Source organism: Manis javanica, chromosome X (genome assembly GCF_040802235.1).
Source record: "Manis javanica isolate MJ-LG chromosome X, MJ_LKY, whole genome shotgun sequence".
In the NCBI taxonomy this organism is placed as follows: Eukaryota; Metazoa; Chordata; class Mammalia; order Pholidota; family Manidae; genus Manis; species Manis javanica.
The window spans coordinates 97,780,439-97,794,543 of NC_133174.1; the positions used below are offsets into that span (position 1 = coordinate 97,780,439).

General features: G+C 34.9%; 1 protein-coding gene across 1 annotated transcript in view; it reads left to right on the plus strand.

The window, feature by feature from the left end:
- The window catches only part of RADX (RPA1 related single stranded DNA binding protein, X-linked), a 78,415-nt gene that overhangs the window by 55,433 nt on the left and 8,877 nt on the right, over positions 1-14,105 (plus strand). Inside the window, 2 exon segments of the mRNA XM_073227525.1 lie at positions 1,345-1,641; positions 8,224-8,391. Coding sequence (XP_073083626.1) covers positions 1,345-1,641; positions 8,224-8,391 — 465 coding nt within the window.

A 14,105-nucleotide genomic window follows, 5' to 3' on the forward strand; every position in this document is an offset into this window, starting at 1 on the left:
TATTTGGGTCCCTGTTTTCAGTTCTTTGGGGCATATACCTAGGAGTTAGTTTTTGTGTATGGCATAAGATAGTGGCTTTTGCATGTGGCTATCCAATTTTCCCAGTACCATTTGTAAAAGAAACTGTCATTCCTCCATTGTCTGTTACTGACTTTGTTGTAATCTAATTGTCTGTATATGTGTAAGTTCATTTCTGGACCTCTCTATATTCATTTCAGATGTATGGCATAGTGGTTCAACAGTTAAATACATTAGTAAATGTTCACTCCAATAAGTATAGTTACCATCTGTCAACATACAAATAAATTGCAGTATTATTGTCTGTATTCCCTATGCAGTAGTTTCATCCCTGTGACTAATTTATTTTATAGTTTGAAGTTTGTACCTCTGTATCCCCTTCACCTATTTCACCCATTTTCCTCCCCCATTATGGCACTGGCACAAAAATAGGCACATAGATCAGTGGAACAGAAGAGTGTGCAGAAATAAGCCTACACTTATATAGTCAATTAATATATAACAAAGATGTCAACTAAAATATTATTTTACCAAATTCCTTGTCACAGTATCTGGTACGTAATAAGTGCTCAATAGTTATTTGCTGAATGAATGTCATTAAGTATAAGGGAGAAATTATATTTTCCTTAGAAACTAAATGTGTTGGGTAAATTGTGCATAAATGAGAAATTGACTTGATGATAGAGAATAATCAAAATTGAAGAGTCTTTCACCTCAGTGTAGTTCCCTCTTTGCTGTTCACGTGTTATTTATATCAGAAAGCAGTATCGTATATAATAAATAAACAGTCCCTTTGAAGGGAGTTATATCCAAGGAAAACACTGTATTTGGATTTGTTCAGGCTACTTTTAGCAAAGATTAACAAAATTTTATTTTAAGCTTGAATTCCACCAACAGTGAGTGGTAATCCCATTTCTAAAGATTATTACTCTCATGAATTTGACTTTACTTGAATTTGTTACTGAATATAAAAGGCACATATGTTTATTTAAGAACATTTAGAAAATATAAAATAAGTACATAGGAGATAATTACATTATCTCCATAATTCCAGCAACAGAGAAAAGAAATATGGAAAAGTTGATGTATGATAAAACAATACCAATATTGTTGATATTTGGAAGTAAAAGTTTATTTTGAAAGTGAATTTAGTTCCTCCCTCACTTTTATAAGAATTATCTTTTGGACATTCAGTTTACATTTTGTAGGTGCTGGTTTGATTTTTAGAGTTTATTAAACTATTCCTCATTATCTATGCTTTTTTGTAGTGAGTGACTTGATTTGGTTTATAGGTTAATTGAGTCTATCTCACTGTGTCTTTAACAGGTCAAGAAAGCACAAGCACTGGTACCCCAGGGAAAGCCAGGAAAGCCAGGAAAACTGTAAGTGATAAGTGGGAATGTCAGCTATGGAGAGAGAAAAAGTTTGCCTTCATACAACACCTACATTACAGCTTTGTTTATCCTGAAAATATTCCACGGAAATTTATTTTTGAACACAGAAACTTTCTTAATCAGCAGTATAATTCTCAGCCTGCAAAATATATACCACCAGAAGGAAGGCTCCCAACACTTGAATTTAAGAGCGCCTGAAGCCTTGGACATTTTGAAGTAACCATCCTAGGTAACTTAACTGTTCTTATCTTTGAGTATTATTAATTTAATATTTTTAATACAGATGATGCTATTTTGCTTTAAGAGTTTAAGTGCCCCCCCCCAAAAAAAAAATTATAGCGAAGGAGAGCTCCTGTTTGGCTCAAACTAATTCTGGAATACATTAAGCTCTAATTGTCAAGTCTTTGGAAAGTATCTGGGGAGAATGGAAACCAAGGGAACTTTCCCTACCACTACCTGACTTCTTCTAAAACTGATTCTGTTCGCCTTTAGAAACCATCACTTTCTTGCCCATATTCTCTGCCTCTTTCTCAGTCATTTGAACTATTGAAGGGTAATGTGGCTAAAGAAAAAGGGGTACTCATCAAGAGAAGCTTCTATGAACAGAGGTGTGTTTAGCCCCTGAATTGAGAATTTGAACAAAATTCTTAAGTTACTCAGGAAGAATAGAAGGAAACTATTGCAAAAGCTTCCCTATCTGTTAAGAGAAAATAAACTGATTTTCTCAGGGGCTCAAAACTAAGAAGTAGTTATAGAACTTAGAGAAATTTAAAGGAGTCAATGCATTCTTAAACCTATATTTAATTTTTAAGTTTGCTTCTAAAGGAAGAAAAATACAGGCAAAAAATTAATTCTAAAATAAAATCTTAGCCAAAATGAGTGATTTTCAGAGTGAAGGAATATTTTTTATTTGTATTTGTATTTTAAAGTAAGGTCTTGTTACCTTAAAATGAAAGAATGAGAAAAAGTCATTAGCAAATTAATGCCAGAAAGAATACTTATTTCATAGATTTTTACATCTAAGGTACTAGAATAAATTACTTGACCTTTATGTAGTTTCCTTTTTTCTCTTTACTCTCTCCCACTTCCTCTTCCCCACCTCTTTACACATAAATTTGTACATACATGTGTATAATCTATGAAAAGTATGAATTCTGCTGACTCTGTTAGACAGTCTCAGACCTAAGTTTCAAATGCTTCCTTTTACTAGACTGCATAACTTACTCTTTTTGGGTAGTTTATCAATCTTAGTTTTATATCTAGGAAACAAAAATTATAGTAAAGATTTCCCATACTTCCCAGTAACCATGGAAATCATGAGTTCATCTGGAAAAAGAATTGGATATTTTTCTTTTTAACATGTTACTAATCCATTAAACATCTCAGCTATCTTACAAGTAATTGTAAACCTTTGTAGCTTTGGCTGTGCATCACCCAAAAGCAAGAATCAAATGTGAAGAAGACAAACTTGTGATTCTGGCCAACGAGCTGTAATCCATGTTAGAACTTTGCTCTTTTATATCCTACCAGTTTGCAAGGACTTAAGAGGGTTTACAGGAATAAAAGACAATAAATAATAAGCCATATATGGATAAAAAAAAACAGAACATTTCTAAGGGAACAGAAAAAGTAAGTGTTACTAGGTACTTGGAAATAACCAAATTACTACCACCTGTCAGTAATTTTCTTGTGAACTTCTGGCAGAAAGGAAGAAAGGGGATTTTTCCTGAGGAAGTATTTAATTTTAAGGTTAAAAAAAGCTTGGATATCTTCTAGTCCTACTCCCTGGCCAAGTAGAAGCCAGGCCATGATTAGAAATCATGTCTCCTGAGTCTCTAAACATATTCTTCTCTTGCAGAGAAACAAACACTCACATATAGGAGCCCTGTTGTTTTTTTCCTCTAACAAAACTCAAGTCTGAACTTACTATATGAGGTTATTGTATAAATAGAATAGAATAATAAATGTGCTAATGATTTTCAATTACAGTTTTCTTTTTCAAGATATGGAAATGCTCCTCAGATTGATTATTGCATCAAACTTATTGTATATTTTTTCAGTATAATCAATCATTAATCAATTCACAGTATAGCATTTCTGTAAAGGAGTATCTGTAAGTATTTTCACCTTAATTATTGTTATATAATCCAAGTATTTAGCTCTCTAATACAAAGATAAAATCTGGAGAATTAAGAGGAATGGTATTAGACCCAGTGATTCTTATAGAACCTTGCTGGGAGGAAGTAGCCTCTCAAAATCATCTGAGGGAGACCTACCCACATTCCTTGGAATTCGGACCCACCCTAGAGAAGCAGCCCATTCAGTCTCCCTGCCCTTCCTAAGGGGGCTTGTTGCCACAGAGAGCAACTAGCAAGAATACATCCTGTCTGTCAGATATGCAGGAATAGAGTAAAGGTTGAGAACTACTGCTCTATTAATAATACTTGAAGTATTGATATTCTGTGATTTTGGCTAAAATAAGAGCTGAATGTCAGATGTGAAACTGGTGAATTTATCATATCTTTTGTGAAAGTTTGAACCCAAGTTGTATTACAAGACCAGACTAATGTCCTATATATTTTAAGCATGGCATGAGCAATGAACTCAGAAGAGAGGATTATATCTCTAATGTACTATTTGTTAAGAGACAGAATCCTACAACTGAAAGGTGACTTTAAGTGTGTCCTGTACAAGGGGACGAACTTGTTCTGTAAAAGGCCATGTAGTAAATGTGTGAGGCCTTGTAGGCCATACAGTTTCTGTCCCAGCTCCTCAGCCCTGCTGCTTTAAAGTGCCATAGACAATATATAAATGAATATGTATGGCTGTGTTTACATAAAACTTTATAGACACTGAAATTAAAATTGCGTATAATTTTCACATATCACAAAATAATCTTCTGATTTTTTCACCCATTTAAAAATCTAAAAATATTCTTAGTTTATAGGTTGTACAAGACCAGGTACAGCCTAGATTTGGCCCCCAGGTCATAGTTTGCTGACCCCTGTTCTAGACCCCAATTTTAAGATAAAGCTAGCTAAACCAATCCAGGCAGATAAATATTATATAATTTTTAAAGTTCTTCAAACACAAAGATTGTCAAACCTATATTGATATTATCTTCTAGTGTTTTATTATCCCTCTGCAGTATCTTATTAATCTCTGGAGAACTCAGTAATTTTGAAGTATCTTATTCTGGGAACCGGAAAGGTTATTCAGACCACAACCCTGTTACTTGGTCATTTGCTTTGACTGGCCTAAGGTGAATCATTATTGAGAACATTGAATGGAATTATTAACCTTCCTTCCCACAGTTCTAATGGCTCCCATTAATCAGCTGGGTACCACATCAGAAACGTATTCCAAAAGTACCAAATCTTGCATGTAAAATGCTTGCTATGCCATCTCATTTGCCTCAAATAAATAGATATTAGTAGGTGCTAAAACCTCTACCCATTGCCTATTATGTAATAATACACGCTTCAAAGAAAAGATACTGGGATGAAGTAATGAACTAAATTTTCAGTGCATTTAGCCCAGGTACAAAATTTAAAATCTATTGGTCAGTATCTCCAAATTTTAACAGTTATTGCTCAGCTTAAACAGAAGAACACACTTCTCAAAAGCTAGTTTGGACTTATAGATGATATTAGTACATCATTGGTTCCACTAGCACTAACTTAGTTACCCATGAAGTGCTATGAGTCAATCAAAGTTTAAGAGCCATCTCTTCAATTTGATTTTGACTTAGACAATGAAGAACATAGTTCAGCCAACCTTTTGTAAACTTCCAAAGGCCATCCAGTTGTCTCTTGGAAGTCAGGAGATAACAAGTCCAAGTAACAATGGGTATAATTTAAGGAGAGCTGTTGAAATAATCTTTTCTAGATGTTTTTGTCAAAATATTTCATATGGAAGAATTTAATATGTTGTAGTTATATTGAAATAATAAGGCTTTACTTACCTTGTTTTTTTTTCTCTGATTAAAGCAACCAAGCAAACCAATATAATTTCTGCCCTCCTTGGTACTAGCCTGTGGCCTCAGGATGAATCATTTGTACCCTTTCGGTTTTCCTCCTTCCTTGTTATAGCCTACTTGAACCATTAGCTGACTATCACTGGGTTTCCTCACTGTTGGTTCCCTCACTGGCCACATCCCCAGGATATCCTATCCCACTGAGATGCTTCCTACTCTTGTATCTTATATAGAGCAGCACAGTGGATTATATGGGTTCCAGAGCTAGATTACTGTTGCCATACCTTAATTCTGTCCCTTATTCCATTGCAAAATGAAAGTGATTTAATCACTAAACCTTAAGTACCTGCTACCAGATTTTATCAGCATAAGACACACTATTTTTCAATTATTTTAACATTTTTGAAAATAGGTATGCATCTTAAAATTTGATGTCATGCCTGTGTTTAGTTGGTAGATTTTTCTTCCTTTAATGTTGTTCAAAATAAGAATCATTTTAAAATCAATTGCATCTTAAGTTCGGTAAAATATGGTACATGCCAAGCACTGTACTAGGTGCTGGGATTACAAATCGTCCTCCCCCCAACACACACACACACAAACACACACACTTTTCATTGGAAAGCAACTTGGTGATAACAAAGAATTGAGGAAGAAGATATATTTACAAAAGAGGGATGAGAGCTTATTTGATTCTGTATTTCCTGTACTTTTGAATATGGTCCAGAAATGCCATCACACTTACCTAGATAATATGTTGTAAATTACTTAAGTAACACATAAACAGTAAGTCACCTTTGAAGTGCATTATATGTGCATATTGTAGGGAAGATGTTTGTGTTCATCTCTTTTGGTAATGGGAATGATAGATGAATTCATATTTGAACACTTAATACACAGATGTCTTAAAGCCCAGTATTTGAAAATCATAGGTAAAAAATACACAAATGTACATTCATTTGCTCAATTTCACAAATATTTACTGAGCACCTTAAGTGTACCCAGCACTGAGGTTTCATGAATAAACACAACAGCCCTAAGAGCTTATAGTAGAGTGAAATGGTGGTAAGTGCTAGAAGAAAGAGGTTGGAAAGTGCTGCAGTAGAAGGGGTTAAATTTTAAATCGTGTTGTCAGGGCAGGTCTCCCTGAGAAAGTAATGTTTCACTGGAAGCTTGATGGAGGTGAAAAAGCAAGCCATGTGGTTACCTGGAGAAAGAACATTCTAGGCACAGAGACAGTACAGAACCCTGTGGGTCTGTTCACTTACACATATGCATTCTGAACTCTATTTTTAACCAAAGAACTCATGACAGATCTTACTAATAATGTTGAAGCTGAACTCACAGTATTTTATAATTTAGAAAGAAATTCAAAATAGTATCAGTGCTGCACTGATAATAAAACTACCTTCCAGAAATACCAGGATTTCCAACTTCTGATATTTTCTCAGTTTTAAGGCATACTTTCTTTTTTCACATTTTCTAGTTGAAATGCTTCTTCCAGTCAATGCAGTGTGTCATTTATTGCAGTGTGTCCTTTTTGTTTAACAGACTCATTAAATTTATGGTATCTCAGAATTAAATTTGGTCTTAGTCAAGGAAGTAAGATATGAGTATATGCACATTCACATGAGTTTTGCAACATTGCTAAGAATTATAAGGTAGTCATAATACTGAATTGGAATCCTCAGTAAAGTCTAGATATCATGACTATTTTAATTTATGAATACCAAATGTTAGTAATCCTTAAAAAGCTTTAAATAAACCTTAGTTGTATGTTAAATTAAAGATATGGAATTTAGTGTCATTTGCCCATAAAAAGCAAAGAATTGACTTGATTTCTGGGTCAATTTACAGCTTAATAAGAAGGGCTTTGTTTATCTGTCATTGACCCATACTCAGTACTTAGGAATTGCTGTAGGGATGAATAGAAGAGAGATTAAAGTAATGGAATCTATAGGACTCACTGGCTAAACATATATCAGGGAGGAATGTAAGTGAGGAGTTAAGAATAACTCCCAGAGTTCTAGTTTGGGTGATTGGGTGGAATTCTTAGAGTTTTCAAGCTGAGGTCTGTGTATTTCCCCTTGATCCAGCCAAGATGGTTTCACTCTGGTCTATACATTTGGCAACTCCCTGCCTTGCCTGAAATATCCTCCTCTCTATTTAAATGCTACTCATCCTTTAGTACCCAGCTCAAACCCTTGCCTCTAGGAAGTCTTTTTTTTATCCACTCTAAGCTGACGTTGACACACATAAATAGATAACAGTCATAGGCCAGGATGCACTTTGGTTGTTCCCTCATAGCTCTTTTTCTACTGCAACCTTTTATAGCCCTAATGGTGAGTCATTGAAGTTTGTCTTGTATATCTGAAGACAGATGGGATCTTGTTACTACCATCCCTGGCCTTGCTTGAGTCATACATCCTTAAATCCAAATGGCAATAAGGGAACAAATAGTCATCTCCGAATTCTCCTATTGTGTAATGGTGCCTATCATGAATGACCAAGAAAACACTCTACATGTCTTCATTTATATGACCAAGCTGTCCTCTGGATACTGAAATTTAAACCTTCCATCAGTAAGTAAGAAACATTTTGGATTGTTTTCTCCAGCAGTGGTGATAGATTGCACTGAAGTATCTTCTTTTCAACCAATAGCATGTATTCATAAATGTTTGCACAGCAAACAGTTTAGTCCCTAGTTTTGAAACAATTTTTTTACAGGTGTGAAGCTATTTGGCACATGTTAGGATCAAACTAGCAAGCCTAGCTTCATTAGCACCATGTACTAACCCATAGAAATTTTAATAAAGTGTGATTTTTCTATAACAGGTCTGAACCATAAGATAGCAATTAATGTTGTATTCCTACCCATGTATTGTCCAGAAGATCTCCAAACGTCACATATAGACACGTTATTAACCTGCATGAATTACAGCTGTGTGTATCCACAGGCAGAAACTGGCCGTGGCAGATTGCCACATTCAAGAGCTCTTGCAGGTAAGACATTCTTGGTATTATTTTCACTCAGACAATATAATTAATATTGTAAGCAGTCCTAACCTTAAACAGTTCTAGCTTTAATATTTAATATAGTTTCAAGGGTTATTTAGTAAATGTACCCTGAGACTTGTAAATGAGGAGATATATATATATATATATATATACACACACATTTTTTGGTATCATTAATATACAATTACATGAGCAACATTGTGGTTACTAGACTACCCCCATCACCAAGTTCCCACCACATACCCCATTACAGTCACCGTCCATCAGCACAGTAAGATGCTATAGAATCACTACTTGTCTTCTCTGTGCTATACTGCCTTCTGTGTGACCACCCCCCCCCCCGCGACATTATGTGTGCTAATCGTAATGCCCCTTATTCCCCTTCTCCCTCCCTTCCCACCCACCCTGCACAGTCCCTTTCCCTTTGGCAACTACTAGTCCATTCTTGGGTTCTGAGTCTGCTGCTGTTTTGTTCCTTCAGTTTTTGCTTTGTTCTTAAACTCCACAGATGAGTGAAATCATTTGGTACTTGTCTTTCTCCGCCTGGCTTATTTCACTGAGCATAATACCCTCTAGCTTCGTCCATGTTGTTGCAAATGGTAGGATTAGTTTTCTTCTTATGGCTGAATAATACTCCATTGTGCATATGTACCACATCTTATTTATCCATTCATCTACTAATGAACACTTAGGTTGCTTCCATTTCTCAGCTATTGTAAATAGTGCTGCGGTAAACATAGGAGTGCATATGTCTTTTTGAAACTGGGCTCCTGCATTCTTAGGGTAAATTCCTAGGGGTAGGATTCTTGGGTCAAATGGTATTTCTATTTTTAGTTTTTTGAGATACTGCTTTCCACAATGGTTGAACTAGTTTACGTTCCCACCAGCAGTGTAGAAAGGTTCCCCTGTCTCTGCATCCTCGCCAGCATTTGTTGTTCCTATTCTTTTCTATGTTGGCCATCCTAACTGGCATGAGGTGATATCTGATTATGAAATGAGGATATAGTTTTAAATAAAATTGAATAGATTGATGGTTTCTATTCTAGGCAAGCATTAGGAATGTTCTCTAATAATACATTTCTAAATATAAGTATTCATTAGACCTAAGTGTTATGTACATGAAGCAGTGCAAATTTTACTCTTGTCTCCTTTTAACTCAGGCAAGACAATTTGTTCTTTCACCTTATAATTGACTGATATTTTAATACCTCCACAGTACAATACAGTATAATTGTTTTCTCTTTAAATGTTTAGTTATTCAAGTGCTATGCAATAAACTCCTTGAGGACTGCTCGAAGTGTATGCAATCCCAATAGTGAAACCCTTTGACCAACTAATTATTTAGGCTGCTACATAATATTCTGAGCTTTAAATTATTTCTATATACCTGTAAAATTATGTGTCCAAGTTATAATTATCATATTCACTTTCTGTTGTCATTTCTATTTCTTAAGCATGTGGTAAAGTTTCTAACAGCTTTCATGAGCTTATAAGGATATTAGATTTTAAAGAGCTTTTTAAGAAAAGTATTATCTTGGGACTTTGCAGTGGATCTTTCTAAGCTGATGAAACTCTTGAGTGTGTGTTGTTTTTCAACAAGTCTTAGGAGCTGTGTCTGATGAAGTAACTTTTGGCAGTAATAGTTACTGCAAACTGAACTTGAGTATCTAATTTTATAAGAGAAGTTTTTATTTTTTCCACAGTCTATTTTAGAGATGATATATTGGTTGACTTGCAGTTTTACTTCTTACATTGTAGCTCCTTAGACTTCCAGAAATCCCAGATTTCTTAATTAGTGCCCTAGTATGTAGTTTAAATACTTGTTTACTCATGTTCTTGCTTCACACAATATCCACTTCTGCCAAATTTCTTCCACTGTATTGTATATATTATTACTGATAGAAAATATCAAGGAAAAATTCTAGCTATCTACCAGTTGCTAGTTCCAGTGTTCTTCCAGCAGTCACTAACATGGCCACATGAAGTACTGGGACCATCCTGCCAAAGCAGTTAGTATTTAGGACATGAAGGATAAGAACCACTAGAGGAGAAAAGTGATGTGGTAATCAAAAGCAAGGTGATTCATTTCAAGTGGAATATCATGTTTTTCATAACATATTACTAATAATAATAATGTCCATTTAGCTCTGTGCCATGCACTGTATCTGGGGATTTTTTCATAAGTTACAACTAATCCTAATAAGAGCCTTGCAAGGCAAACATTGTTATCCTCTATTTGTAGATTATTAGACTGGAAATCAGAGATTCTATGGCATAACAGCTAGGATTTTAACCCAAATCTGTCTGATTCAAAACATTTCCATTCCTTCCATAATTCCAAACTGAAATATTAAAATAGGCATGGAATAATGTAATGCAGTGGCTCACAGTGTAACATTGGTGTCATCTTCTAAACATTTTTATGAACTAGCTTCTTTTTTATTACAAAAGCCATACATGTTCATAATTTAAAAATCTAAACAGTACAGAAAGTTATAGGGTCAAAGTGAAAGTTGCCCTCCCTGCCTTCACATGTCCATCCCTTTCCACTAACCCACTCACCCACTCTCTGGAGATAACTGGTATTCTTTGAATCCTTAAAGAAATTACTTTTGCATATGACATTGTATATTCTCTCTCTCTCCCTCTCTCTCTCTCTCTCACACACACACACAAACACTCTGGAAATACACACAAATGGAATTATGTAAACATATGGTTCCATAACCAGCTTTTTATTTTTTACTATATCTTGGATATCTTTCATATTAGTGTATAGAGAACTACTGCATTTGTTTTAATAACTATAAATATTCCACTATGTGGTATACCAAAATTTGCTTTATCACCCCCTGACTAATGTACATTTACACTGTCTTCAAATGTTTTTGGCTACTAACAATATCTGTCTGTGCATCTATGTATATAATCTTTGTGCACTTACACATCTGCAAGATGAATTCTTAGAAGTCACTGACTCAAAAGATGCAGGCATTTAAAATTTTAGTCGATATTGTCAAATTGTCTTCCAAAGAGGTTATATCAGCAACAAGAGTGCCACTTTACTCAGACCCTTTGCAATGCTATATATTATTAGTCTTGTTAATCTTTGGCAGACTGATAGGCAAAAAAGTGTTGCATCATTATTTTCATTTGCTTTTCTTAATTATTTCTGAAGTTGAATATCTTCATATATTTGTTGGCCATTTATATATTTTCTTTCTATGAACTTCTATACTAGTTTTATTTTTTCCATTTTTCTAGAAATATTCTTTTTCTTATTAATTTGTAAGATTTTTGCATATTAAATAAATTAAACCTTTATTGTGTGTTGCAAATACTTTTACCCAGTTTGACATTTATTCAGTGGGAAACTTGTTTTTGTATTTTAAGTAATTTTATTTTTATGTATTCAAATATTTCAATCTTTTATTTTTGTGGCTGCTGGTTTTAATGTCATACTCAGAAAGGCATCACTCAGGCCAAGATTATTATTTTTTAATTCACTATATTTTTTCTGATACTTTTACAGTAGCAACTTTTTGTTTAATTTTTACTGTGGTAAAATATACATAAAATTTACCACTTCAACAATTTTTAATTGTACAATTCTGTGACATGTACATCCTCAGTGTTGTACCACCATCACCACTATCCATTTTCAGAACCTTTTCATTATCCCAAACAGAAACTTTGTACCCATTCATTAGTAACTCCCCATTCCCACCTCTCCCCAGCCCCTGATAACCTCTGTTTTACTTTCTGAATCTATGATTTGCCTATGCTATGTGCCTCATTTAAGTGGAATCATACAGTATTTGTCCTTTTGTGTCTGGCTTGTTTCACTTAGGATAATATGCTCAGGGTTCATCTATGTTGTAATATATAACAGAATTTCATTCTTTTTTATAACAGTAATATCACAGTGTATGTCAGTAACATATTTTGTTTATCCATTCATCTATTCATGAGCAGTTGAGTTGTTTCTACTCTTGGCTATTGTGAATAATTCTGCTATGAATATTGGCATACAAGTAATCTATTTTAGTCACTGCTTTCAATTCTTTTAGGAATATACTTAGGAGTGGAACTGCTGAGTCATATGGTAATTCAATATTTAATCCTTTGAGAAACCGCCAAACCATTTCCTACAGCAGCTGCAATATTTTACGTTCCCACCAGCAATGCATGAGGATCCTAATTTCTCCGTATCTTCACCAACACTTGTTTTCTATTTTTTTATAACAGCCATCCTAACGTTGTATGTCATTGCGGTTCTGATTTGCAGTTCCCTAATTATAAACAATGCTGAGCATCTTTTCATGTGCTTATTGGCCATTTGTATATCTTCTTTGGAGAAATGCCCTTTGCCAGTTTTTCAATTGGTGGGTTGTTGGGAGGTTTTTGTTGTTAATGTGGCTTCATTTTTATAACTGGAAATTTTAATCAATTTGGCATTGATTTTGGTATAGAGAATGAGATAGGGATCCAACTTTATTTTTTTCCAAATGGTTTTCCATATTTCCCAAATCCTCTATTGAATAATACTTACTGATATGATGTCCTAATTTGTGTCATCTTTAACTGTGATGTGCAAGGATATATATATCTTCCACCTCTTTGAGATATTGAGATATTCATTGATAAACATTTCAGGAACGTAATATGAAAGGTTTTAACACATGTAAGAAAACACTTTTATTATTCTCCAAGTAATCAGAGTTTCCCTATTATTTTCAGAGATAGCAATACCATAATGTATTACAAGGTAGGTTAGACTATGCTGCCATTCAAAACCAATCCAAAATCTCAGTGATGTAACATAAAAAGAGTTTATTTCTTGCTCAAGTCAAGTGTGAGGCAATCAGCTATTAGCTTTCTTCCCAGAAGTGATTCAGGAATACAGCCTGCTGCTACCTTGTTCCAGCTCCAATAGGAACAAATGGCTTCTAGGATTGTCTATGCAGAGGCAGAAAGAAATGGAAACACTGGCTTTTAATTGTTTGCAATGGAAGTGACACATCATTTCTACTCACACTCTCATTTGCCAGAACTCACTTACATGATCCCAACCTAGCTATAGGGGAGACCAGGATTCTTTGTCTTTCCATGTGACCATGGGGAGGAAATGGAGTGGAGAGCACATAGCATTGCCTTTGTCACACTCACCTTATGTATTTGTGATGTTCCTAAAAATGCACAATTTTTGTAATTCTATCAATTTAAAATGAACTGTAGAGAAACTCATTTAATAGGTAAAATCCACAGTTCTTTTTAAAGAATCTCTTTGTGATATAAGTAACACCCTAATTTCATATTAGGTTCTCTTAAGTAGAAAATGATCATTGCTGATATTTAGTTGAGTGTTGGCTGTGTGTCTGCCACCATTCTAAATGCTTTACATTGTTGGGAGCTGGGGCTATGTCCCTTCCCCCACGTCTGAACGCAGCATGGGAAAGCACAAGCTTGAGAGCAACCGGTGCAGTCCTTGGAAGTTATCTGCTCACAAAAACATATCTTGTCCTTGAAGATGGGCCAAGACTCCTCACTCTGAAAATAGGGAGACCTTGAGGATGTGTGAAAACACCTCCCCTGCCCCCAAAACGGTGAACTCCCCGCTTCTCTTCCGGGTCCTCCGTCCCCGCTGGCGCCAACCAAGACCCAATCACCCTTCTACACCTCCCCGCCAGCGCCACCTA